Source organism: Ovis canadensis, chromosome 11 (assembly GCF_042477335.2).
Source record: "Ovis canadensis isolate MfBH-ARS-UI-01 breed Bighorn chromosome 11, ARS-UI_OviCan_v2, whole genome shotgun sequence".
Lineage (NCBI taxonomy): Eukaryota > Metazoa > Chordata > Mammalia > Artiodactyla > Bovidae > Ovis > Ovis canadensis.
Window position 1 is genome coordinate 36,507,978 of NC_091255.1, and position 23,493 is coordinate 36,531,470.

Genomic DNA, 23,493 nt, shown 5'->3' on the forward strand with positions numbered 1-23,493 from the left:
GTAGGCAAAACTGGTGCCACCTTGTCTGTGCAAAGGTGTATGAGCAGATACTGCTTTTGTCTGGGGATAGTCGCACTGTTTATGTAGGTGTGATGTTAACAGCCCTTGGCGTTGCCAGGTGTTAACCCAATTAGCAATTAACAGTGTTATGCCAGGCTGTTCCGTGGAGGCGGCTGTCACTCTGGGGTGTGGGTAGGGACCATGAAGGGGCTGGGGTGGGGGACAGGGCTGACAGTGAAGACCGGCGCTCAGAGGAGTGTAGGCTCTGAAGCCAGGAAGCCCAGTAGGCTACAGACAGTTCTGGAACAGGAGGAGTCTGCTATTCAGGTAGGCTTCTGGGGAAGAAATGGGGCAGCCCCAAGAAATTCACGGGGCACAGCAGGATCTCAGGTTCCACCAACTGAGGGAAGAGACTCTGGCAATATCAGTTCGTCCCCCTGGATGAGGACAAGGGTAGCTTTCCTTCCAGCTACCAGGAATGGGGGCAACACCCTGGCAGGAAGGCCTTTTGCACGCTCAACCTAAATTGTCCTCATTTTTCATACCTGCAAGAGCCCTTTTCAAGGCTCTCAGAGCGGGGACCCTACCTCCCCCAGCCCCGCCCTGGCTAGGGCAGAAGCAGGCTGCATTTTCAGACATACCAAGGGAAGGAATGGCAAGGAGGTTTGGAACCTAAACCCCTGATAGCAAATTCTCAGCATACCCATGTCCTGCCTTTCTGTTGACTTAACAGCTAAATTCTGAAGGAAGCACTGATTGGGAGCCTGAGTTGCTTTGGATAATTGGTGAGCTCCGTTTGCTCAAGATGCTACCGAAGATGCAATAAAAGCAACAAAGAATTTTCTTTTCCCTTTGGCACAGGAATACCCTAGGCTGAGCTGTTGATGGCTGGCTGGGTCAAGGGTTAGGGACCCACCAGCAGTGGGAATTTTAAAGTTATTAAAAAAATTTATTTATTTGGCTGCATCAGGTCTTTTGCGGCATTCAAACTCAGTTGTGACATGTGGGATCTAGTTCCCTGACCAGGGATCAAACCCAGGCCCCCTGCATTGGGAACAGAGAGTCTTATCCACTGGATGACCAGGGAGGTCCCTAAAAAAATATTTTATTGAAGTATAGTTGATTTACAATGTTGTATTAATTTTTGCAGTACAGAAAAGTGATTCAGTTATATATATAAAATACATAGTTTCATAGTCTTTATGAAACCATTATGGCTTATCACAGGATATTGAGTATAGTTTTCTGTTATACAATAGGACCTTGTTGTTTATCTGTTCTGTATAAATATGCAGTTTGCATCTGCTAATCCCAAACTCCTGCCTCCACCTTTCCTCCCCCTTGACAACCACATCTATTCTGTACATCTGTGAGTTTCTTTCTGTTTTGCAGATAAATTCATTTGTGGCATATTTCAGACTCCAGATATAAATGATATGATATGTCTCTTACTTCATTTAGTATGATAATCTCTAGGTCCATCCATGTTGCTGCAAATGGTATTATTATTTCATTCTTTTTTATGGCTGAGTAATATTCCATTGTATGTGTGCCTGCATAGATCTATACATGGATCTCTCTCTATATATCCAGATTATATCTAGATATCTATCTCTACATATCTAGATATATATACCACCCCTCCTTTATCCATTCATCTATTGATAGACATTTAAGTTGTTTCCATGTCTTGACTATTGTGAACAGTGCTGTTAGGAACATAGGGGTGCATAGAAGTAGGCATTTAAAAAAATTATTTTGGGGGTTTTCATTGCTACACATGGGCTTTCTCTAGCTGAAGCTAGCAGGGGCTACTCTCTAATCGCAGTGCATGGTCTTCTTATTGCCTTGGCTTCTTTCGTGGGGCACCGCCTCTAGGGCATGAGGGCTTCAGAAGCTGCTCTGCAGCATGTAGTGCAGGGATCAGACCTGTGCCTCCTGCATTGGCAGGTGGATTCTTAACCACTGGATCACCAGGGAAGCCCTGAAGTGGGCATTTTTGAATCAAACATGGACTGGTTATTCCTTATCTTGGAAGGGGAAATTTACCATCTGGGTCCAGGCTGGGTGGGAGGGGCAGTGGCCTTGGAAGATGATGCCAACACTTTCTGCAGGGCCTGGCTTGCCATTAGGTGACTCAGTGTGTTTCTTAGGACTTCAGCCAGGGACCAGAGTTACAGCCTTTATTTTTTCCTCTTGGGGTGGGACTGGTCTGTCTTGGCAGCAGGTCCCTAGGAAGGCCTCCCTGCTTACTCACCTCTGGGGCTCTGCTTTCCTGGCTGGGGCTGTGCTCTGGAGGATGAGATCATAGGCTTCTGTGATGTCCCAGGTCACTGGGCGTGGACTGAGACCTGTTTGGGTTTAAACCTCAGGTCCCCTCGGCCTCAGTTTTCCAACATAAAAAATGGATGTAATAATTTCAGTCTCACAAGCTGCTTGTGAGGAGATGTATGTAAAGCTTTCAGCACAGTTCTCTAGTCCAATAAATGGTAGTTATTAATAGCCCTCTTTTTTTTTTTTTGGCTGTGCCACATGGCATGTGAGATCTTAGTTCTCCAAGCAGGGACTGAACCCATGCCCCTCCAGTGGAAGGGCAGGGTCTTACTCACTGAACTGCCAGGAAGTCCCAATAACCCCACTTCTTTAGTGGAAGTACAGTAGTGGTTAACAGTCTGGTTTCTAGAGTTAGACAATCCAGACTAGGTGGGTTTGAACCTTAAGTCCTCTTTTTATCTAGCTGAGTGACCTTGGGCAATTTCATCTTGCTGAGTCTCGATTTCCTCTTGGTAAACTGGGAGTAATAATGGTACCTATATCATGGAGTCATTGTTAAAAATTAAATTATGCAAGCCAAGCATTTAGCACAATTGCCAGTACATACAAATGGTAGAACAAAAACGAACTAGTCTTATTATTATCATGAGCTTTTTAGAATCTAGTTTAAGGCGTCAGCTTTCCCACAACCCCATTAATTATTTCTTTGATTTTCACTGACTTGGATACCTCTTAGAATCTATCTTGCGCTGTTCCTGTTTATGTCCATGCCCTCAAAAACATAACTGAACCTCTCAGGCTCACCTTGTTCTCACCTTGAAATCTGTCTTACAGATCACTGTGTCCAAAAACCTCATATACCCAATCCCAAGAGCGCTGACACCACGGAGAATTATGTTGTACATTACACAGCAAAAAGATCCAAAAATTGTTTTTTAAAACCGCTCTATTCAAGTTTTCCCTCCCTAAGCAGATACCCATCATTCTCCTTCTGAGCTGGTTCCTTTGCCCTGTCTTCCTTCTCCAAGTCTCCTGGGGGGAATATGTATAAATGAAATGGACTCCATTAGTTGGAAGTCCTAAGGGAATGAACACACACACACACACACACACACACACACACACACAGATACACACTTACATAAATATACGCTTAGGTATATAAAATATACAAGTGGAAATATGTGTATTTCCTTGGTGCCCTCAACGAGTTCAATCAACAAATATTTGAACGCCCACGTTGTGCCTGGCACCAAGCTATCTTCTGGGAGACAAAAGGAATGAGGTTCCGATTCTCATGGAACTTACGTTTTTCTGGAGGAAGACAAGAAGTAGTATAAAATTTCACCTAGCGGGACTGCTGTAAAAACAACACAGGTCTTTGTCAGAGTGATGGGGACTAGGATACGCCTGGTATTCTATGGGTGGTGGAGGTGACTCGGAGGTGAAATCTTATTATACATGGAAACACTGAAACAGTAACTTGCGGGACTCGGTTGGTGGCTGAAGATGGAGAGGCAGGTGGTCACCCACGGTGATGCCACTTTCCCGAACTCAGAGCCTTTTCGGGATACCGCGAAGGTCGCAAACTCACCTGCACTGACGGCCGCCTCCTGCTTGACGTCAGCCCGTCGGGCCTGGCCCGACCCCCTGTGACGCCATTCTCCCGACAGCCCCGCCCAGGCCGCCCCCACGCTCGCGCGCATGCTCAGAACCCCGCCCCCGTGCGTCACAGAATGGCCTCGGACACCCAGGCAGCTCCTGACGTGTCGGGGAGGAGCCGGGCGCGGAGGTACGCGGAGTGGAGCTCAGGGCTGCGGAGGGGAGCGGAGCTGAACGGCTGGGCGGGCCTGGCCTGGCCAGCAGAGCGGAGACGTCGATCGAGGGGCGGCGAACATGCGCTTTTGACACATTGGAGGTGAGTCTGCGGTGCGGGGCCGCTCCGGAGGGCGCCGGGCCGAGCCGGCTACGCCTTAGGCCTGTCCCCGGGGAGCCTGCCAGCCCGGAGGCTGTGTCCGAGGCTGGGCCAGGCCTGGGTTCCGGGGCGGCCAGTCCAGGGGTAACTGTTCCAACCGCTCTAACTGCTCTTTCCACGCCCTGGTCCGAGGTGTGGCCCACCGGGGGCGCCTGGAAGGAAGCGAGCCGGGCGGTCTCGGGAGGATGTGTCCGCGTCCGGGGGAGGGGTGAGGGGTGGCGGGGACGGAGGCCGGGACGTGGCACCGTGGGCCCCGGCGCTGGTGGCGCAAGGAGCGGCTCCGTTGAAGGTGGCAGCGGCGAGCCCAGTCCGCACCCCTCCCCCATCACTTCAGCTGGGAAGGTGGTTCGGAGCCGGGTTGGATTTTGAACTCTCGTCGCGCCTCTCCCGCGGGGGGCGAGGGCGGAAGCTGCCCACCTTGGGCTCCGGTGGCATTCTGACTGTCCGCCTTTAACTGCGGACACTTTCTGGAGTTCAGAAAAGTGTCACCAAACGGGTTCGGACTGCTTGTGCTCACCTCTTTTTTTTTTTTTTTTTTTACCCCGTGTTGGTAAGCAACAAAGTAATCTTAAGTTTGCTGAGGAATTGAGGATTCTTTCAGTGCTGATAATTTCATTACGATTCTGTAGCGCCTTCACGGAACACTCTTGCTCTCTCCTTTTTTAACCTCGTCACCTGGTTTTAGCGGTTTTGCCTGGTTCTCATATCGCCATTTGACGGATGGGGGAATTGAGAACAGGTGGGGTGATTTCTGCTGTGGACTCTCTCAACCGTGAGGGGCTTCACGTGGTTCAGGATTTACGATTCCTGGCTTGGAGTTCTGGTTTCTTTTAGTGGGATTTTTCTGCCTTTCTCAGGTAGAAAGCAAAGTAGAAAATCTGGCTTGTTAAAAATATACCAGAAGCTAGTAGATTTATTGAAATATTTTTGAGCAGACCCACCTAGGATAAGAACTGCTTCTCAGTTATAAGATAAATTCTACGCTGGAACTTGTTCATGGTTGCTGGCTAATTATTTTGTCGGATGAGTTGTGTTGCTTTTTATCGGTTTATGAAATAGGGCACTGGCTTTGCTAAATCATGAAGTTGGTGAAGTGAAAAACAGCATTAAGTCATGTGTTGAAGAGAATCAAGGGGAACTAAGATACCTCTTCTGAATCTTTGTTAAAGTTTAAAAGATCAGAAGGAACAGCAACAACAACAAAAAACCTTTGGCTAGTCCTAGTTGCAAGTTGACCTGGCCCAGATAGAAATCTTAGGAAGCATTTGTTTTTTAGTTTTGTTTTGGCTTTTTAAATTAAATTGAAATTGGATGAGGAACACTTAAGTAGAAACCTCAGTAAAATCTTAAGAGCTTGCTTTCATGACATCGCGGAAGCTTATTTTTATTTGCATCTTAAGTCATGCTGGGATAAATTTGGTCACTGAAGCTTTAAATTACTTCTGACTTAAGTTTCTGACCACTTCATGAGGTAGAAAAAGAAGTTTGATAGTCAGGACCAAAAGGAGGACCATATTTATGACTGACTTAAGAGTTTAAAATTCTGTAATTGTCACCTTTGGGAGTAGAAGAATTTTGGTAAAAAAGTATTGATTATCTGCAGTAAGTTCTAGAATAACTCTTCCAGTCTCACTAGTTGATTCTATAACTATTAACAAGGAGGCAAAATCATATGAAATGGATTTTCTTAGCATTGTGCAAAGAATAGTTTCTTTGTAAATATAGCATTTAAGACAGGCAGTTTTATGCACAGTTGCTAGGTATCTGAAGGTCACACACAGTGTGATAACGCCCCATGTAAAAGTTGTCATTATTTTGGGATTCACACTCCATCCCCGTGAGACAGGATATTGAGGGAAGATTTGTGTAGTGGGGAAGAGTATGTAGTTATCTACCTTCATTTCAGCTTCAGGAGATTACAGATGTGTCATTAAAGCATTTTTTTGGTAGCAGTGTAGTTTTCTGTATTGGCTAATTTTCTGTGGCCTAATAGCTCCAGTTACATAGTTTCAAATAACACATCTTCCTGCTCTAACTTGAAGCAAAATGAACAGATTGTCTTTATACCCCCGAGAAGGCCTTTTGAATGTCTGTAGTGGTGGTAAATTTTTATTTGTGAAAAACCCAATATTTGGAAAGGATAAGTCTAATGAATAAAATTAGAGTGATAAAGCTGGGTAATACCAGTTAGGAAGCAGTAGAAATGAGATGTGACCACAAAGAAAGGGTTTTCTGTTTATTTTTTAATCTGGCTCTTCATGGCTATTCCAAAAGAGATTTTAGAGATGTTTTCAGTAATGGTGGTGTAACTGAAATATGCACAGAACTTCCGGAGGTGATTAATTTTAAGGAATCATTTATTTTAAATTCTGAAGCATTGTGGTTATACGTCACAGGCCTGCAACTTTTAAGAATAATTTAATGAAATTTATGCTGTGTTTACTGTGTACCATACTCTGTACTTAGTACTTGCAAATATTAACTCCTTTAATCTTCTTTACAACCCTATTTTAATTATTATCCCCATTTTACGGGTGAGGGAATGGGTCACTGAGTGGTTAAGTAACTTGCTCAAGGTCGTGAGTAGAGGACACTGATTGAAGTCCTGGCAGTTTGGCTCCACAGTTTGGTCTCCTAACTGCAAGTCCAGTTAAGAGCCCAGACTGAGCTACTCCTACCACCTGTTACCCTATTAAGTGTTTTTAATTGGCTTGTTCTGGAAAAGCTGGTCCTTTAGTAAAAGGCTTCTGGCATAGATTGTTTGAGGGACCAATAAGCGAGTTCTAAAAGTAGCCTGTTAATTAGAAAAAATGTAGTCAACATTCAGTTCACATAAGATTCAGAAAAAAAAAAGAAGCCTGTGTAAAATAAAAACACATTAAAATAATTTTGCTAGAGTCATTTGACTTTGAGCTAAGTAGTTACACAAGGAGGGTATGAGAAATAGAACTAGATGCTCAAGAAATTTTACAGGAAGGGCTGTTTAAAACCTGAGTTGCCAGGGGACACTGATGGAAAAATTGGTAGTTGTATTAATATGGCCCTATTTGAGAACCAGAAAACCAGGGACAAATGGATACCTTATAGTTCCAAATAGGAAAAGGAGTGCGTCAAGGCTGTATATTGTCACCCTGCTTATTTAACTTCTATGCAGAGTACATCATGAGAAACGCTGGTCTGGGAGAAACACAAGCTGGAATCAAGATTGCCAGGAGAAATATCAATAGCCTCAGATATGCAGACGACACCACCCTTATGGCAGAAAGTGAAGAGGAGCTAAAAAGCCTCTTGATGAAAGTGAAAGAGGAGAGTGAAAAAGTTGGCTTAAAGCTCAACATTCAGAAAATGAAGATCATGGCATCCGGTCCCATCACCTCATGGCAAATAGATGGGGAAACAGTGTCAGATTTTATTTTGGGGGGCTCCAAAATCACTGCAGATGGTGATTGTAGCCATGAAATTAAAAGACGCTTACTCCTTGGAAGAAAAGTTATGACCAACCTAGATAGTATGTTCAAAAGCAGAGACATTACTTTGCCAACAAAGGTCCATCTAGTCAAGGCTATGGTTTTTCCTGTGGTCATGTATGGATGTGAGAGTTGGGCTGTGAAGAAGGCTGAGCGCCGAAGAATTGCTGCTTTTGAACTGTGGTGTTGGAGAAGACTCTTGAGAGTCCCTTGGACTGCAAGGAGATCCAACCAGTCCATTCTGAAGGAGATCAATCCTGGGATTTCTTTGGAAGGAATGATGCTGAAGCTGAAGCTCCAGCACTTTGGGCACCTCATTCGAAGAGTTGACTCATTGGAAAAGACTCTGATGCTGGGAGGGATTGGGGGCAGGAGGAGAAGGGGACGACAGAGGATGAGATGGCTGGATGACATCACTGACTCGATGGATGTGAGTCTGAGTGAACTCCAAGAGTTGGTGATGAACAGGGAGCCCTGGCGTGCTGCGATTCATGGGGTTGCAAAGAGTTGGACACGACTGAGTGATTGAACTGAACTGAACTGATTGATAGTATACCCACAGTTGTAAACAGTGAGATTGCTCAGGGAACCGTTCTTAACAGTCTTCAGAATAGTAACTGCTGTAGGTCTTCTGATACTGTATGAATGGGTCAACAACTAAAAGCCTCATACAGAAAAGTCTGAAACTGGGCATGTGAATGATAACATTTGTAGATAAAAACAACTCTAACCGTATTTGTAGAAGGGTTGGCTCCACATTCAAATACATTCAAGTAAATACTAGATGGGCTTCCCTGGTGGCTGAAATGGTAAAGAGTCTGCCTGCAATGCGGGAGATCCGGGTTCGATCCCTGGGTCGGGACGATCCCTTGGAGAAGGGCATGGCAACCCACTCCAGTATTCTTGCCTGGAAAATCCCATGGATGGAGGAGCCTCATGGGCCCCAATTCATGGGGTTGAAAAGAGTCAAGATACAACTGAGCTACTGACACACTCAAATGTTAGATGCCAAGGAAGGCGTCTAGTAGTCCTTAGGGACTTCCATAAGGACACTTCCACATGGTCACCAGAATCAAATGCTGCATGCTAACAGAGGGAATGCTGGAAACTTTCAAGTATCCTACCCGTGAATAAAATGTTGATATGCCGAAGTAGCATCAGTTCCTCACCTTCAGAAAGGCGTATATGTAACCCAGAGAAAGTCCAAAGCATGACAACACAAATATTTAAGGGACTGAGATGGCTATCAAATGAACATAAAGCTAAGAAGACATCTGGGTTGAGTGATTCTGGGCGCAATGGACTAGGCTTCATCTTGGGTGGTTTCTTCTTTGCAGTCCTGGGTTGGAGCCACTGTTTCTTGCACCCTGTGCTGTCCAGTTCTTGGGTTTCTCTCTTCTTTTGTAGCTCTCTAACCCTCCTGAGGTGTTTTATGAGAAAAAAGTAGTTCTCTCTTTTCCTGAATTATGTTTCCTCTAGGTGCCATAGGTCCTTGGATTTTCTTACTTATGCTACTGTCTTTTCTCATTTGTTTGGTGGTTCTTGGTTGTCCATATATATTTAAGAATTTAGGGCTGGGGGACTTCCCTGTTGGTCCAGTGGCTAATACTCTGCACTCCCAGTGCAGCGAGCCCAGAAATTTCGATCCCTGGATTGGGAACCGAATCTCACATGCTGCAACTAAGATTGAAGATCCTGCAGGCTGCAGTTAAGACCCAAACGAAGATTTAAAAAAAAAGAATTAAGGGCTAGACAATGATTATTTTAGGTAGCTAGTGTGCAGGGTGTCTCTAAGGCTCTTCCCAGTAAGCTCCATCAGCTCCCTATTCTGGGATGTGGAGCTTATATCGAGCTTTATAAGTGGCTGTGAATGCGGCTTGGCATGCCTCAGACTGATAATTTTGTCTAGCTGAGAATGGTAGGTTTTATAATCCTGGTATAATACATGGTGGTGTGTTGTGAGGTAGAAATAAACTACCCTCACATTTCTGAAATAGGAATTTCAATATTAATAAAGGAAAGCAGTACTTTGGGAGCAAAGAGGGAATAATTTAAAAAGATTGTAAGTCAGATTCAGATATTGAATTTCTACTGTGTTTCATGTTTCTTGTAATGCGGAAGGGATTTATAAGTAAAACACATCCTGCCTTCTCAGAAACTCTCTGCGACCCCATGGACTGCAGCACGCCAGGCTTCCCTGTCCTTCGCCGTCTCCCAGAGTTTGCTCGAACTCATGTCCATTGAATCGGAGATGCCATCCAACCATCTCATTGTCTGTTGCCTCTCTCTCCTGCCCTCACTCTTTCCCAGGATCAGCGTCTTTTATTTAAGTTAATTGGAAGATGGACCAACATGCCAAAAGTAGTCATGGACATTGTGGTCGGGAAAGACTTAACTAAAACCAGTTTGAAAAAACTGCAGTAAGCTGCAAAGGCATTACACTGAATGTATATAGTTACATTTTAATTTTATTCAACTAAAAGCCATTCTTCTCTTTTGTATACCTCCTCAAGTTGAAGTTGTATGTGCTCTTGTCTGTGTCTCTTCTAAACATTCATGAGTAGTGGGTTGTGCTGGATGAATTCTACATTCTCTACAACTCCCAAGTTGTATTAATTTACTTTTAAAGCTGGCCTTCAATTCTCACTACCCATTTTGGATTAGGTTGAATCAATTTTGGTTTAATTTAATAAATATTATTGAGTATCAGCTATAGTATAGGCAGTGTGCTGGAGTTGAAATCAGTAAGAATAACACACAGCCTAAGAGGGGACACGGTTATAAGCAAATGTATTACTATGTGTTAAGTGTATTCATGTAATCTTATGCGTAGAGGTAGCCAAGATGCTGGGAGATTTTGGTGCTGTATTGATGAGGACAGGAAATGCTTTCTGGAAAAGATGACAGCTGGCTTTTAAAGGATAAATAGGAGCTTTCCAAATGCACAAGGAAGGAGAGCCATTCCAGGTAGGAAAAATATTCAGACCGAAGCAGAATGGTGCATTAGGACAGTTTTGAACAGTATTGCTGGAATATAAAGTAGAGGAAGTAAGACTGAATCACTTCGGTGTGAATCTGGGATAAGCCTAGTGTCTTTGGTATTCTATTTGGCCTGACAATCAATGGGGAATTTTAGGTAGTCAGTCCAAATACAGGGTTAATAACTAAGCAAATACTTTTTCACCCACTCTGAATGCGTTGGAAGAAGAACCGAGATGAAATAACATTGAAATTTTAGGATTAGTGGACTTTAATGGAGGAAGCTTGGGACTTAACTTTTAGAAATGTAATGATTTAAATTATTGGGAATGTGCTTGATCTCCTGGCAGGGTCACCTGGCATAAAATGTTTCAAGCAGGTGTTTTGAAGCAGTTGTATCAATACAACAGAGAAGGACATGCAGGTAATAGCAGCTTTGATAATAAACTTGTTTTCTGTCACCTGATTCCCAGAAGATCAGTTAGCGGTAAACCAGCTGCAGGCAGATCTGTGGGGCCAACCCCAAAACCTAGTGCTGTCACCAAAAGTGCTTCACCTGGCTTCCGTGACCTTGTTCATCTCCTCTCCTGAGCCTGTCCATGATGTTGGTGGTCCCTGCAAGTGGGGCAGCCAAGTGATTTATGTGACTGAGTTTATAGTGTGTTAACCCCTCAGAGTCTTTCATGTTTGACTCCCTCCAGAATGCTGCAGATTGAGTGTTGTCCCAGGTTTTATCTGTTTACTAAGATTCCTATGTTCTCAATTTATTTTCCTCTTTAACATTTCTCAGGCTTTCTTGATCATGGATGGTGAAGATATACCAGATTTTTCAAGTTTAAAGGAGGAAACTGCTTATTGGAAGGAACTTTCCTTGAAGTATAAACAAAGGTAATGCCAGAAAGCATCCTAGAATTAGAAGAGGAATTTGGAATACGTAATCTCTAACTTTTTGCTCTTTTTTCTTTTGTTTTAACAAAGCTAAATTTAGAGTTTCTAGTATAGGATTGGGATTCTAGAAATAATCATAACAAAATAACATTGCTTGTATTTAAGATAAAGTGCCGTAAAACCTTACATTACTTGAATTGTTAAAATAGTAAGAAAACAGTGTCATTTATGATTTCTTCTGGTAGCTTACCTCCTTTTAGAAAGCTTATTGCTCTTGGCTATCTTTGGCTTGCTGGGTGTACACTGATTCTGCCTCATGTTTTTGGTCTTTTGGAGATTCTAATAAGCTGTCTGGGACTCCATAGGGCAGACTCTTTGGGCAGGTGTTATCAGTGTCTGAAGCCAACAAAGCTTTGAGGGAGGGACAGGAGTTTCGGGGGTATATGGAGTATTTTAGAAAATCTCAATTATTTCAGTTACTTGAGAGAACTTTTAGGTAATCTTTTAAGTAATAAAACTTAAATTTCTTTTTAAAATGAAATCTTTTTAAAGTATATATACATCTTCCTACTTTGGTTAGCAGTTTACTAAGACTTATTAAACCTTTTATTGCTATTTCATTATTGCTGAAGCCAGTTACTGTATCATGCTAGTTATATGGAAGGTGTGTCTATGGCAAGACTTCATAGTCCTTTTTTTGTGCCATAGATACCTTTTTAGGCTGGGAAAATCTACGGAACCCTTCTCAGAATAACATTTTTAATGCATAAAATTAAATAGAATTACAGAGGAAACCAATTATATTGGAAAAAACATCTAAATGTTAAAACTGATTTGTGGATAGTCATATGTGCTTCTTTGTCAATATGTTAAATAAGACAGGGGTGAGTGTATAAAACGTGAATCCTTTTATGGCTTATAACTTATTTCATTGAACCCTGAATGTATAGAGTAAGAGATGCAAAATAGATTGCCTTTATTGTTTAGTATATTTTATGGTAGCATAACACTCAGGTGAAAATTTTTGAATTGATATATAATCATCTTCAGGACGATCCTTACAGTTTCTACTATAACTGATCTTTCCCACTTTGTTTCTGACTAGCTTCCAGGAAGCTCGGGATGAGCTAGTTGAATTCCAGGAAGGAAGCAGAGAATTAGAGGCAGAGTTGGAGGCACAATTAGTACAGGCTGAACAGAGAAATAGAGACTTGCAAGCTGATAACCAAAGACTGAAGTATGAAGTAGAAGCGTTGAAGGTAATTGTGGCAGTATAAGCTGGTGTCTTTTTGGCTGGGTTTTGTTAAAGTGAGAAATACATTCTTATAGGTGGAGCTTAAGAGCAACAGGCAACATAAACATGTAAAAAGGCCTAAAGTGAATTTTTGACATGAACTGTTTGTTTTTGTGGAACCAAGGCAAAGGTGTTTTAGAGTTCAGAAATTCACTTCAAAACTCTGTAGCTGTCAATTCTTTTAGCTATAATGTTCCTAGCTCTATAATATTATGTTGTAGTTCTATATTGTCAAAAACTGCCTGGAAGAAAAAGGCTGTTTGATTGTTATGATAGAGTGCTCATTCTGTAGTACTTTAAAATTATCTTTGTATGACACATATATTTATTTCATTATCGTTTATGGTCACTTTAGTTTTGGAGTTTAATTTTTAAAAATTCCCTTCTAACAAGGAATTTTCAGGAGTAGAAGGGTTAACCTCTCTTGCTGTTGTTCATCACATGCCTGAGTGGTGTTCCTGTGTCTGGGTAGGGGGTAGGTTTAGAGCAGGCAAGGTGTAAGAAATTTGAACTCTGTCACTCAGCTGCTTTGTGTTTACCCTGGGCTGCATTCAGCCTGAGAACCCAGAGGTTATTAAGGCAACAGTTTTACTATTTTACCTCTTTTCAGAGAGATCATTATTAGATTTCTTTAAGAGAAGTGATTGACTAATATTATATGAATTAAAGCACTGGGAATGAATGTGTCATTTTACCATTGTAAAAAGGAGAAAAGAGTGCTATCAGATTGTGGGTGAATTTTTTGGATCCTTCCGCAACCTGCCTCTTATTTGGGTTACTTGCTTTATTAAAGAAAACTATATGCTAATGATGCGTTCTTTCCTTCCTATAATACCCACTCCTTCAGGAGAAGCTAGAACATCAATATGCACAGAGCTACAAGCAGGTCTCAGTATTAGAAGATGATTTAAGTCAGACTCGGGCCATTAAGGAGCAGTTACATAAGTATGTAAGAGAACTGGAACAGGCCAATGATGACCTGGAGCGAGCAAAAAGGTAAGTGAATGATGTGCATATTGTTAGAATAACTGAAGTTGGCAATCTGTGATTAAAAAGTTATTTTAGATTAAACCAGTTACCTAAATCTTAGTCCCAGAACAATTCCTTTTGGTATTTCAAGTCACCTGTAAGTCCTCACATTGAAACTTGCCCCAAATCCTTATCTCCCTAGATAATGCCCTTCGAAGTTTTCTTTCCCTTTTTCCTCCTTTCATGTACCATTGTGGATCCTGTTGGTTTTTCTTTAAAAGGACTCATTCATTCCTCCGTCTTCCCTCTGTGTTCTCAATATTATGACACTTTTTGAAGGTCCTCATGTTGTATACCTGAATCCTGCAGTTATTTCCTAACTGATCTGTCCTTAAGTTTTCACTCCTTTTCTCTTCTGTTTTAATACTTACCAATGAATTTTCTTGAAATAATGCTTCTATTACGATTTTGCTGAACAGCCTATAGGAACCTGCTATTACTTTGCCAAGATTTCATATATCTATCATTGTTTCTTAACCATCCCAAATGTAATTTGTATTACTTTACAGTCATTGTCTGAGATTTCTTTCCTTAATATTTGAGTAATTCTGAAATGCTTGGCATGATGCTAGAGTTGAGGATACAAAGATAAGTTTGCCACTGCCCTTGGGCATGATAGATATGGACAGTCCATGTGATAGCACTGGTATTAATACAAAGAATGTACAAGCTGCTCCAGGGAATAGAGAAGGGAGCCGCTCAACTACCCTTAGTAACTGGGGAAGCTGGGTCTGCAAAAAGTAGATGTTAACTGATGAAGAGAGAGATTCAAAGGCAGAGAGGCAGGAAAAGAGCATGAGGTGTTTAAATATTTTACTTCAGTTGAAGTGCATAAAGACAGTTTGGCTGAAAACAAAGAAAGAAAAAAAAAATTAAAAAAAAAAAAAGACAGTTTGGCTGAACAAGATAAGACTGGAAGGTGTTTGGGGCCAGGTTGCGGAGAACCTTGTGCTTGGCTATGTTTGAAAGTCATTCTGTAAGCAAAGGGGCACTCTCAAGAGTTTTTTAAACAAAGGAGTGTTATCAGATTGCGATTTGAAAAATATTACTGAGAAATTAGAAGTAGGGAGGAGAAGATGGGAAGACCATTTTGGAGTAACCCAGATGATGTTTTGATTTGTTCGTGGCACAGTTGTGTCTGACTTTGTGACCCCATGGACTGTAGCCTGCAAGGCTCCTCTGTCCATGGGACTCTCCAGGCAAGAATACTGGAGTGGGTAGCCGTTCCCTTCTCCGGTGATCTTCCCAACCCAGGGATCGAACCTGGGTCTTCTGCATTATAGGCAAATTCTTTACTGTCTGAGCCACCAGGAATGGGTGAAGAATTAAGCCTGGGGTAAAAGATTGGAGCTGAGAGACAGTTGACAGGACTTGGGAAAATTGGACATGGCATTGAGAGTTCTAACTTGAGGTTAGGAAATTTTAATTCTGTAGCCAGTTAGCACATAGTGGATGGAGGGCACATAGTAGGTACCTGTCAGTGTTTGCTGAATAAATGAGAAATGCAGGAAGAAGAAAAGGGTTGATAGGAAGAAAGTATGTGGATGGGGACCTGGGACTGTGTTTTAAACAAATTCTTAGTACATTTTTACATATTCTTACATACTCTGAAATCGCTGAACAGTTTTCTTCCTGAAAATGTGTAAACTTCATTGAAACATGTTTAAAATCCAGTGGGGAGATAGAACTTGTATAATAAGTAGCCTGTCTTTAAGAAACTTGAAGGACTTTAGATAGGAATATAAAAGAAAAGAATATATTGAATGGCCAAATGATAATAGAGACAGTAAACGCACCAGAGGTCAGAAGGGGTGAAATCATTTTCTTTCAGCTGGGCCAGGCTTTCTAGGTCAGGAAGTAGCACGAGATAAACTGACTGTTTCCTTTTGTAGTAGCTAGTTGCACATTATTTGTTTAATTCCTGGACTCTAATTTTTTTTTTTTAGGGCAACAATAGTTTCACTGGAAGACTTTGAACAAAGGCTAAATCAAGCCATTGAACGAAATGCATTCTTAGAAAGTGAACTTGATGAAAAGGAATCTTTGTTGGTCTCTGTGCAGAGGTTAAAGGATGAAGCAAGAGGTAAAATTTATAACTTAAAAAATATTTATCACTTACTGTCCCTAAGCCAGAGTGCTAAGCTTGCTTCAGGATCAACTTTTTAAAGCTATTCATTTGTATGCTTTGGTCAGACACTATGCCATGTACTTTTAGTCTGTTGACTTAATAGCTATATCATCAACTCTAGGAGGTAGGTATTATTATACCCATTTTATAGGTTAGAAAACCGAGGCACAGTAAGTTTGGGTTTTGTCCAAGGTCTTCTAGCTTGTCAGTTGGGATTCAGACCTGGTCTGTTTCCCAAAGTCTTAGTCATCACCACTGTGCAGATACTGCTTGCTTTATTTGGATTTTTTCCTTTTCCTTGTACCTAAATAATTTTGTGTTAGGCACATAATAGCATTATATATCGGAGAAGGCAATGGCACCCCACTCCAGTACTCTTGCCTGGAAAATCCCATGGATGGAGGAGCCTGGTAGGCTGCAGTCCATGGGGTCGCTAAGAGTCAGACACGACTGAGCGACTTCACTTTCACGCATTGGAGAAGGAAGTGGCAACCCACTCCAGCATTCTTGCCTGGAGAATCCCAGGGACGGGGGAGCCTGGTGGGCTGCCGTCTGTGGGGTCACATAGAGTCGGACACGACTGAAGCGACTTAGCAGTAGCAGCATTATATATGTGTGCATATTGCAGTATCAGTTCAGCTCAGTTATGTCCACCTCCTCGCAACACCATGGATTGCAGCACTCCAGGCTTCCCTGTCCATCACCAACTCCTGTAGCTTACTCAGACTCATGTCCACTGAGTCGGTGATGCCATCCAACCATCTCATCCTCTGTTATCCCATTCTCCCGGCTTCAATCTTTCCCAGCATTAGGGTCTTTTCCAGTGAGTCAGTTCTTTGCATCAGGTGGCCAAAGTATTGGAGCTAACCTTCCAATGAATATTCAGGACTGATTTCCTGTAGGATGGACTGGTTGGATCTACTTGCTGTCCAAAGGACTCTCAAGAGTCTTCTCTAACACCACAGTTCAGAAGCATCAATTCTTCAGTGTATATTGCAGTATATGTGTGTATAATACATATAGTGAATATATACTTTCTTTTAAAATTTTCCTTCCCTCCCTCTTTTTTCCTTTTATGCATGTTAGAATACAGAGCATTGTAAAGAAGAAGCTAAAAGTCACTGTTAATCTCTTTACCTTGAGAGAATTCACCAAAGTTTGGTGTCTTTCCAGTCTTCTTATAACTATACATAAGCATACCTGTTTGTTTTCTTCCTTTATATAATTGAACCATGTTTTTTTTTTTTCACTCCTTAATAGGTCCTTTGTTATTGGAAGTTACATTTTTGCTATACATAGTGCTGTAAATAAAGTCCTTGTACATACTATTTGGGGGTATCTTTGATTTTCTTAGACTAGATTCTTAGAAATAGCAAAGAATATAAGTGTCTTTAATGGTTGTAACAGATGCTCCTAAATTACTTTTTGGGTACCTTTACTTTGGTAGTGATTGAGAAGCCTCTCAGTCGTCCTCACACTGTTCACTAGTATTGTGAATACTGTTTTCTAGTATTGTAAATTTAAAAATTGTTTGAAAATTGATATTACATTGTTTTTATTTATTTTTAAATTAAAAAAAAATTTTTGGTTGTGCTGTCTTAGTTCCCCAACCAGGGCTTGAACCCGAGCCCTTGATGGTGAAAGTGAGGAGTCCTAACAACTGGACTACCAGGGAATTCCCAATATCACATTGTTTGATTTGTTTTTTTTAAGTTTTTAAAATTTTATTTATTATTTTAAACTTTTTATTTTGTACTGAGGTTTAGCTGAATAACAATGTGACAGTTTCAGATGAACAGCAAAGGGACTCAGCCATATAATACATATATCCGTTCTCCCCCAAACCCGCCTCCCATCCAGGCTGCCACATAACACTGAGCAAAGTTCCATGTACTCTACAGTAGGTTATTGTTGATTATCCTTTTAAAATATAGCAGTGTGTACATGTCCATCTCAAACTTCTTGTCTAATATCACCTTGCTTTTAATTTGTAGTTTTTTGGTTGGTACTTGTGAAAACTTTTCGTCTGTTTATTGGGTCTTTTAAAAATTGTTTTTTCAGGAATTCTCTTGCAGTCCAGTGGTTAGGACTCAGGTCTCACTGCTAGGGGGCTAGGTTTGATCCCAGGTCAGGGAACTAAGATCCCACAAACTGTGCAGCCAATAAAAATTTTTTTAATGACTTCCTTTTTTGGGGGGCTTTATTCATTTGAAGAACTTCTCATAATTTATATAATGTATAAAATATTAACTTTATCCTATTCTAAAATTTACAGTTGTGGTTAAAAGTAACAAAATTTATCATCTTAATGATTTTTAAGGGTACAAGTCAGTAATGTTAACTATATTCACATTGTTTTGTAGACCTCTAGAATTTTTTCATCTTGTAGTATTGAAACTCTTTGCCTATTGGACAACAAATCCCCATTTCTCCCTTCCTGAGCCCTGACAACTGCAGTTCTACTTTCTGTTGTTATGTGCGACTACAGTAGTCCCCCCTTATCCATGGTTTTGCTTTCCATGGGTTTTTCAATAACCCATGGTCAGCTGCAGTCTGCAAATATTAAGTGGAAAATTCCAGAAATAAGCGATTCATTAACTTTTAAATTGTGCACCATTCTGAGTAACAGGGTGACATTTTTTGCTGTCTCGTTCAGTGAATCATCTGCTGGGGGTCTTGGAACATACTCTCCTCAGATAAGGGAGAACTGCTACATTTTAGATGCCTTATATATGTGGAATCATACAGTTAGCAAGTATTCTTGCTATTGATCAGTTGCATTACAGGAAAAGAGAACATTAATTTTAGGTTAAAAATTAAATATTTGAAAACCAGAAAGCAGTTTGCAACTATTTTGACTTCCTTTCTAAAACAAAATATTTCATAGGAAAATGGGTAAAAGAATGTTAACCCATTAAAAATGACAAAATTGCTCTTCATGGATCTTGTAATAATCCCCAAACTACATCATCATTTCAAAATAAATGCAAATAAGTTGGTAAAGAATACTTATATTTGTGTCGTATCTGTTGACTGTGCATTCTGCTTCAGACTCTGCCTTATTTTTGCATAAAGGCAGAATAATTGTTACATTTATAGCATTTTGAAAATTCTAAATGACCATTTAGACAGTAGGGTTGTCATTTTTATTCCCTTGGAAGTAAAAACTATTAAATATGAAAATCATTTTTGAGAAGTAATTTAGGAAGAATGTCTTTATAGCATCTCAGATGTAACTTTCCTTGATGTATTTGCTCCCTCTAGTGAATATTGCTACCTTTGCAACATTTTACAGATTTAAGGCAAGAACTAGCTGTTCGGGAAAGACAACAGGAAGTAACTAGAAAATCAGCTCCCAGTTCTCCAACACTGGACTGCGAAAAGATGGATTCTGCTGTCCAAGCATCACTTTCTTTGCCAGCTACCCCTGTTGGCAAAGGAACAGAGAACAGTTTTCCTTCACCGAAAGGTTTGTAATGTCTTTTCTTTCTGAACCTATGGCTGATTATCAACTAAGAGGCTTTGCTGATGAAGCAGGGGTTTCTAAGGTTTAAGCAGTCTTTTTAGTTTGAAGGTTGGTTTAGTCTAGCTGTACATGAAACAGAAGGAATTGTTCTCCTACACCACTCACTCATATATAGGAAACAGTGAAGTGAGAGCTACATTTGAGGTAAGAACAGCTTAATAAATTGAAATTTAAAAAAGTTGAAGATCTTAAGGAAATTTGATTTGATTATAGCAGTAACACATGTTCATGTAGAAAAATATAAAAATATAAACAAGAGAAAAAATAAAATTCATCTGCAGTCTTAGTGCTTAAAGTCAACTATTATTAACACTGAATTTTTTTCTGTTGTGTGTCCTTTTTTGTGTTTATGCCACTTTGTTACAAGTTTTGGGATCATATTTAAATGCAGTTTTATTTCTGGGCCCTGCCACTGAACATATCATGGGCGACTAGAAGCCAAAAGTACAGGGACTCATTGAGTTACCGTTCAGGCTCATCTAAGTTGGCTTGGATGGGCATGTCCATTCTATGACATACCTCAGTAGCTGCCATATTCATTCATAGGTGACATACTATTGATAGCTGAATAGTGCGTAAAAAATATTCCTTTTGCCATCAGTCAAGGTGTTGTTTAAAATCCAGATAAGCAAAAAAAACGATTAAGTAGCCACTAGATAAAACGTTAAGAATGGAACCCTGAAACTCTTAATTGAGATTTATTTAGTTGTTGCAGCTTGCAGATCATATTTCAGCTGCTTCACTCTCTTGTACTTTCTTCTTACCCTTTTTTAAAATACAGGATTTTATCTTTCAGAATGCTATGAAGTAATTTCAGTTAGTACAGTTAGCCCTCCGTTTATCTCCATATTTGTGCTACCCAGTACAGTAGCCACTCAAATGTGACTATTTAAATTTTTATTAATTAAAATGAATTAAAAATTTAAACAGTTTATAATTGTGTTGGCCATACTTAAGTGCTCAGAAGCCCTTGAGTAGATAATTCACCCTTTTTGTGGTCTTTTTATGAGGGTGAGGTGAAGTAAGGTATGTAAAAGTTCTGTGTAATTTTGTTGCTGATTGCAGCAGTATGTGCTGAGTTTGCTGCTGAGAATACAGAGTAAGCAGTATATAGATTACAGCAGGCATCCGAAGCTGTCATTTTTCAGAATGGCTGCTTGTATTTTTGAGGACCTTAGAATTAGTGGCATATGAGAATTAACATTTAAGATCTGTTTTTTTTTTAAATGTTACTAATTAGAATTATGCAGGTAAGTTCTGAAAATTCTTCAGCTAAGCACTAATTGGAATTATCTGGAGCCTCATGGGTGTGTCAATAGGACACAGAGCTTGCTCTGGCACAGAAGGAAGATATGTCAAGCCTAAGGCAAGAATATTTGTCCAGAGAGACACATTTTTAGATTGGAACTGATGGCATGAACTTTCGCTGGCCTAAAAGCTGCTGTTTCATTGCAAGGAAGTTGGCACACAGACAGTGAGAAGCCGACGGTTAGAGAAATCAGTGGCAGGATTGAAGAGCTAATCAGTGGCAGGATTGAAGTGGTCTGTCTGTAATTGCATTTTATTGTTAAGATGCCTGTTTCCGAAAACCATTTAAAACAACTTTCCATAAAAGTACAGATTTAATAATACTGAAAATATAAAATTCGAGTAGAATAGGAAGAACAAGATCCAGAAATCCCTGCCAAGGAAAGTATAGCACTTTGTATCACATTGGGCATGTGTTAGGTGCCATGTATTACTCAGGATGCAGGGAGGAGGGTGGTTAGACAAAGTTGTGACCTTTGGGACTTCGTGGCGGTCCAGTGACTGAAACTCTGTGCTTCCACTGCAGAAGTACAGGTTTAATCTCTGGTTGGGGAAGTTTCATGTACTGCATAGTGTGGCCAAAAATAAATAAATGTCACATGGGGAAATATATATAAGAGAAAGGATGATTATCTGTGTATCTATACCCAGCAAGGTTACAAGTGCTCTTGAAGGCTGATTAAAGAAAAGACAACCCAGCAGGAAAAAGTGCAGAAGATAAAACAGATGACTTCCAAAAAAAGAGACTTAAATGACTCTTGGTTTAAGGAGACAAAAGTTAAAGTGACTATCAAGTTGGGCACACACAAAAAAAGATGTCTGCTATTATTGAGAGCACTACCATACGGGCTGCTAACATTGACACAACCTAGGGAGCATTTTAGTAGACTATTAAGGTGAAAATTTGGGCATGTCCTCTGACTCAGCAGTTCTATTTTTAGGAACCTTTTCTCTAGAAATACTTGTCTAGGTATTTTAAGGTTATATGTCCATTTAGCATTGTTTATAATAATGAAAAATTGGATATAACCTAAATATCCTTTGGAAAATGGTTAAACGTATTTGTGGTATCTCCACTTTATACTATATCCACAGTTTAGAGTATTATATTGATTTTTCATTGAGTGTATACTGCTTTGTAAACTGAAACAAAACCCAAATGTAAAGGGAGTTGCCAGAGTAATCACTCGCCTTTTACCTTTCTCTAGCTATACCAAACGGTTTTGGTACCAGTCCACTGACTCCTTCAGCTAGGATATCAGCACTGAACATCGTGGGGGATCTCTTACGGAAAGTAGGGGTAAGCATTTCATTATTTATCACTAGGTGTTTCAGCTGCCAAGGTACTGAATTGTTTCTTACCTTGAAGTGAGGGTGAGGTAAAGGCTATAATTAAGCTTAGAAGCAAGAGCATCCATTGACCACCTGAGACTGGTTCAGGTAACACCTCTGGGCTCAGCCTTTCCAGTGTCTCTGCAGAAGGTCGAGGTACAGAACTCCCAAGTCCCTGCCGGGCCCTTGTCATGCTCCCGCTGGCTGTCTGAAGCATTGACTCCTCCCATGCTCTCTGAAGCCCTGCTGTGTGTCTTATCCCTCCCTCATCCTGCTGTGTGCTTTGCCTGCTGTCCTCCTGGTCATCGCCTGGCTTTCTCTTCAGAGGACTCTGCATTGGCTCATGGCATGACTTTTCTGCTCTTGGTCACCACCTCACTGCTGCCTGGCCATCTTCACTCGAGTGCCATCTCCTTGGCTCTAACCTTGCATTCCAGAACATTTCGGCTTTTGGAATATTAAACTTGGTTTTCTACTTAGTTTTTTACATTGTATAATATCTACTCTTTGACCTCATTGAGAGTAGTTGCTGTAATTTTTTTTTTTAGTCATCTCTTGCTTTCACTTGGTTCCTACTTATCTATGATCCATGGGTCACTTTCTCTGTCACTCTGGACTCCTGGTCTCTTTGGTCATAGGGGAGACCTGCAGGTTGGATTAGTCGAGCAACTGGACTTCTTTCTTGCATCAAGATCATTGGGAACATTTATGTAACCTGGTAGATTTTTAAGCCAGTATAAACTTAGAATTTCTAGCTTTAGTCAGTTTCCTGGTTCTCTCAGTGACTTATTTCTATGATCAATAATCTACCCCTGAAAGTTCCAATTCTCCACTGCCCTTTCACTTACTTATGTGAGTGTGTGTGTGTGTGTGTGTGTGTGAGAGAGACTCCAAAGAAAGCAGAAATTATATACTACTTTATATAAAGAAGAAAGGGGAGGCCAAGATATGAGATCCTATGTTTACCTTTTCTGGCTCATAAAATTATTTTCTGACCATCAATAACTTTGCATTTTAAAGTTGCTGTAACAAGTCATGTGCACACATCACTTATACAGCACATAGAATAGTCTTCCTTCACTCCTACCATAATCTTTTTTTTAAACCTATTGTAAAAATTGTGTTGTAATAGTTTAACCTATTTGTTACTATAATTTGACATAATATTGCTTTTCAGTGTCTTATCAACTTTAAGAAAAAAAATAACTTTACTCCTCCTAATTTTAAAATTTTTCTTGGTTATTTTTGTAACTTTATTTAAAGTCTGTCCCTTCTTGAACTCTCCATTAGTAG

General features: G+C 40.6%; 1 protein-coding gene across 11 annotated transcripts in view; it reads left to right on the forward strand.

The window, feature by feature from the left end:
• Positions 1 to 23,493, forward strand: part of NDEL1 (nudE neurodevelopment protein 1 like 1) — a 47,628-nt gene that overhangs the window by 11,820 nt on the left and 12,315 nt on the right. For 2 of the 11 annotated variants that reach the window (XM_069603523.1, XM_069603518.1), the window contains exons 1-7: positions 3,948 to 4,192; positions 11,486 to 11,583; positions 12,689 to 12,842; positions 13,725 to 13,873; positions 15,853 to 15,989; positions 19,330 to 19,503; positions 22,077 to 22,168. In XM_069603523.1, the coding sequence (XP_069459624.1) occupies positions 11,498 to 11,583; positions 12,689 to 12,842; positions 13,725 to 13,873; positions 15,853 to 15,989; positions 19,330 to 19,503; positions 22,077 to 22,168 (792 nt within the window). In that variant the 5' untranslated portion in view covers positions 3,948 to 4,192; positions 11,486 to 11,497. Of the gene's footprint in view, positions 1 to 3,947; positions 4,334 to 4,368; positions 4,800 to 11,045; positions 11,120 to 11,485; positions 11,584 to 12,688; positions 12,843 to 13,724; positions 13,874 to 15,852; positions 15,990 to 19,329; positions 19,504 to 22,076; positions 22,169 to 23,493 lie in introns of those variants that run through there. The other 9 variants (XM_069603526.1, XM_069603520.1, XM_069603525.1 and 6 more) reach the window with 7 other exon arrangements.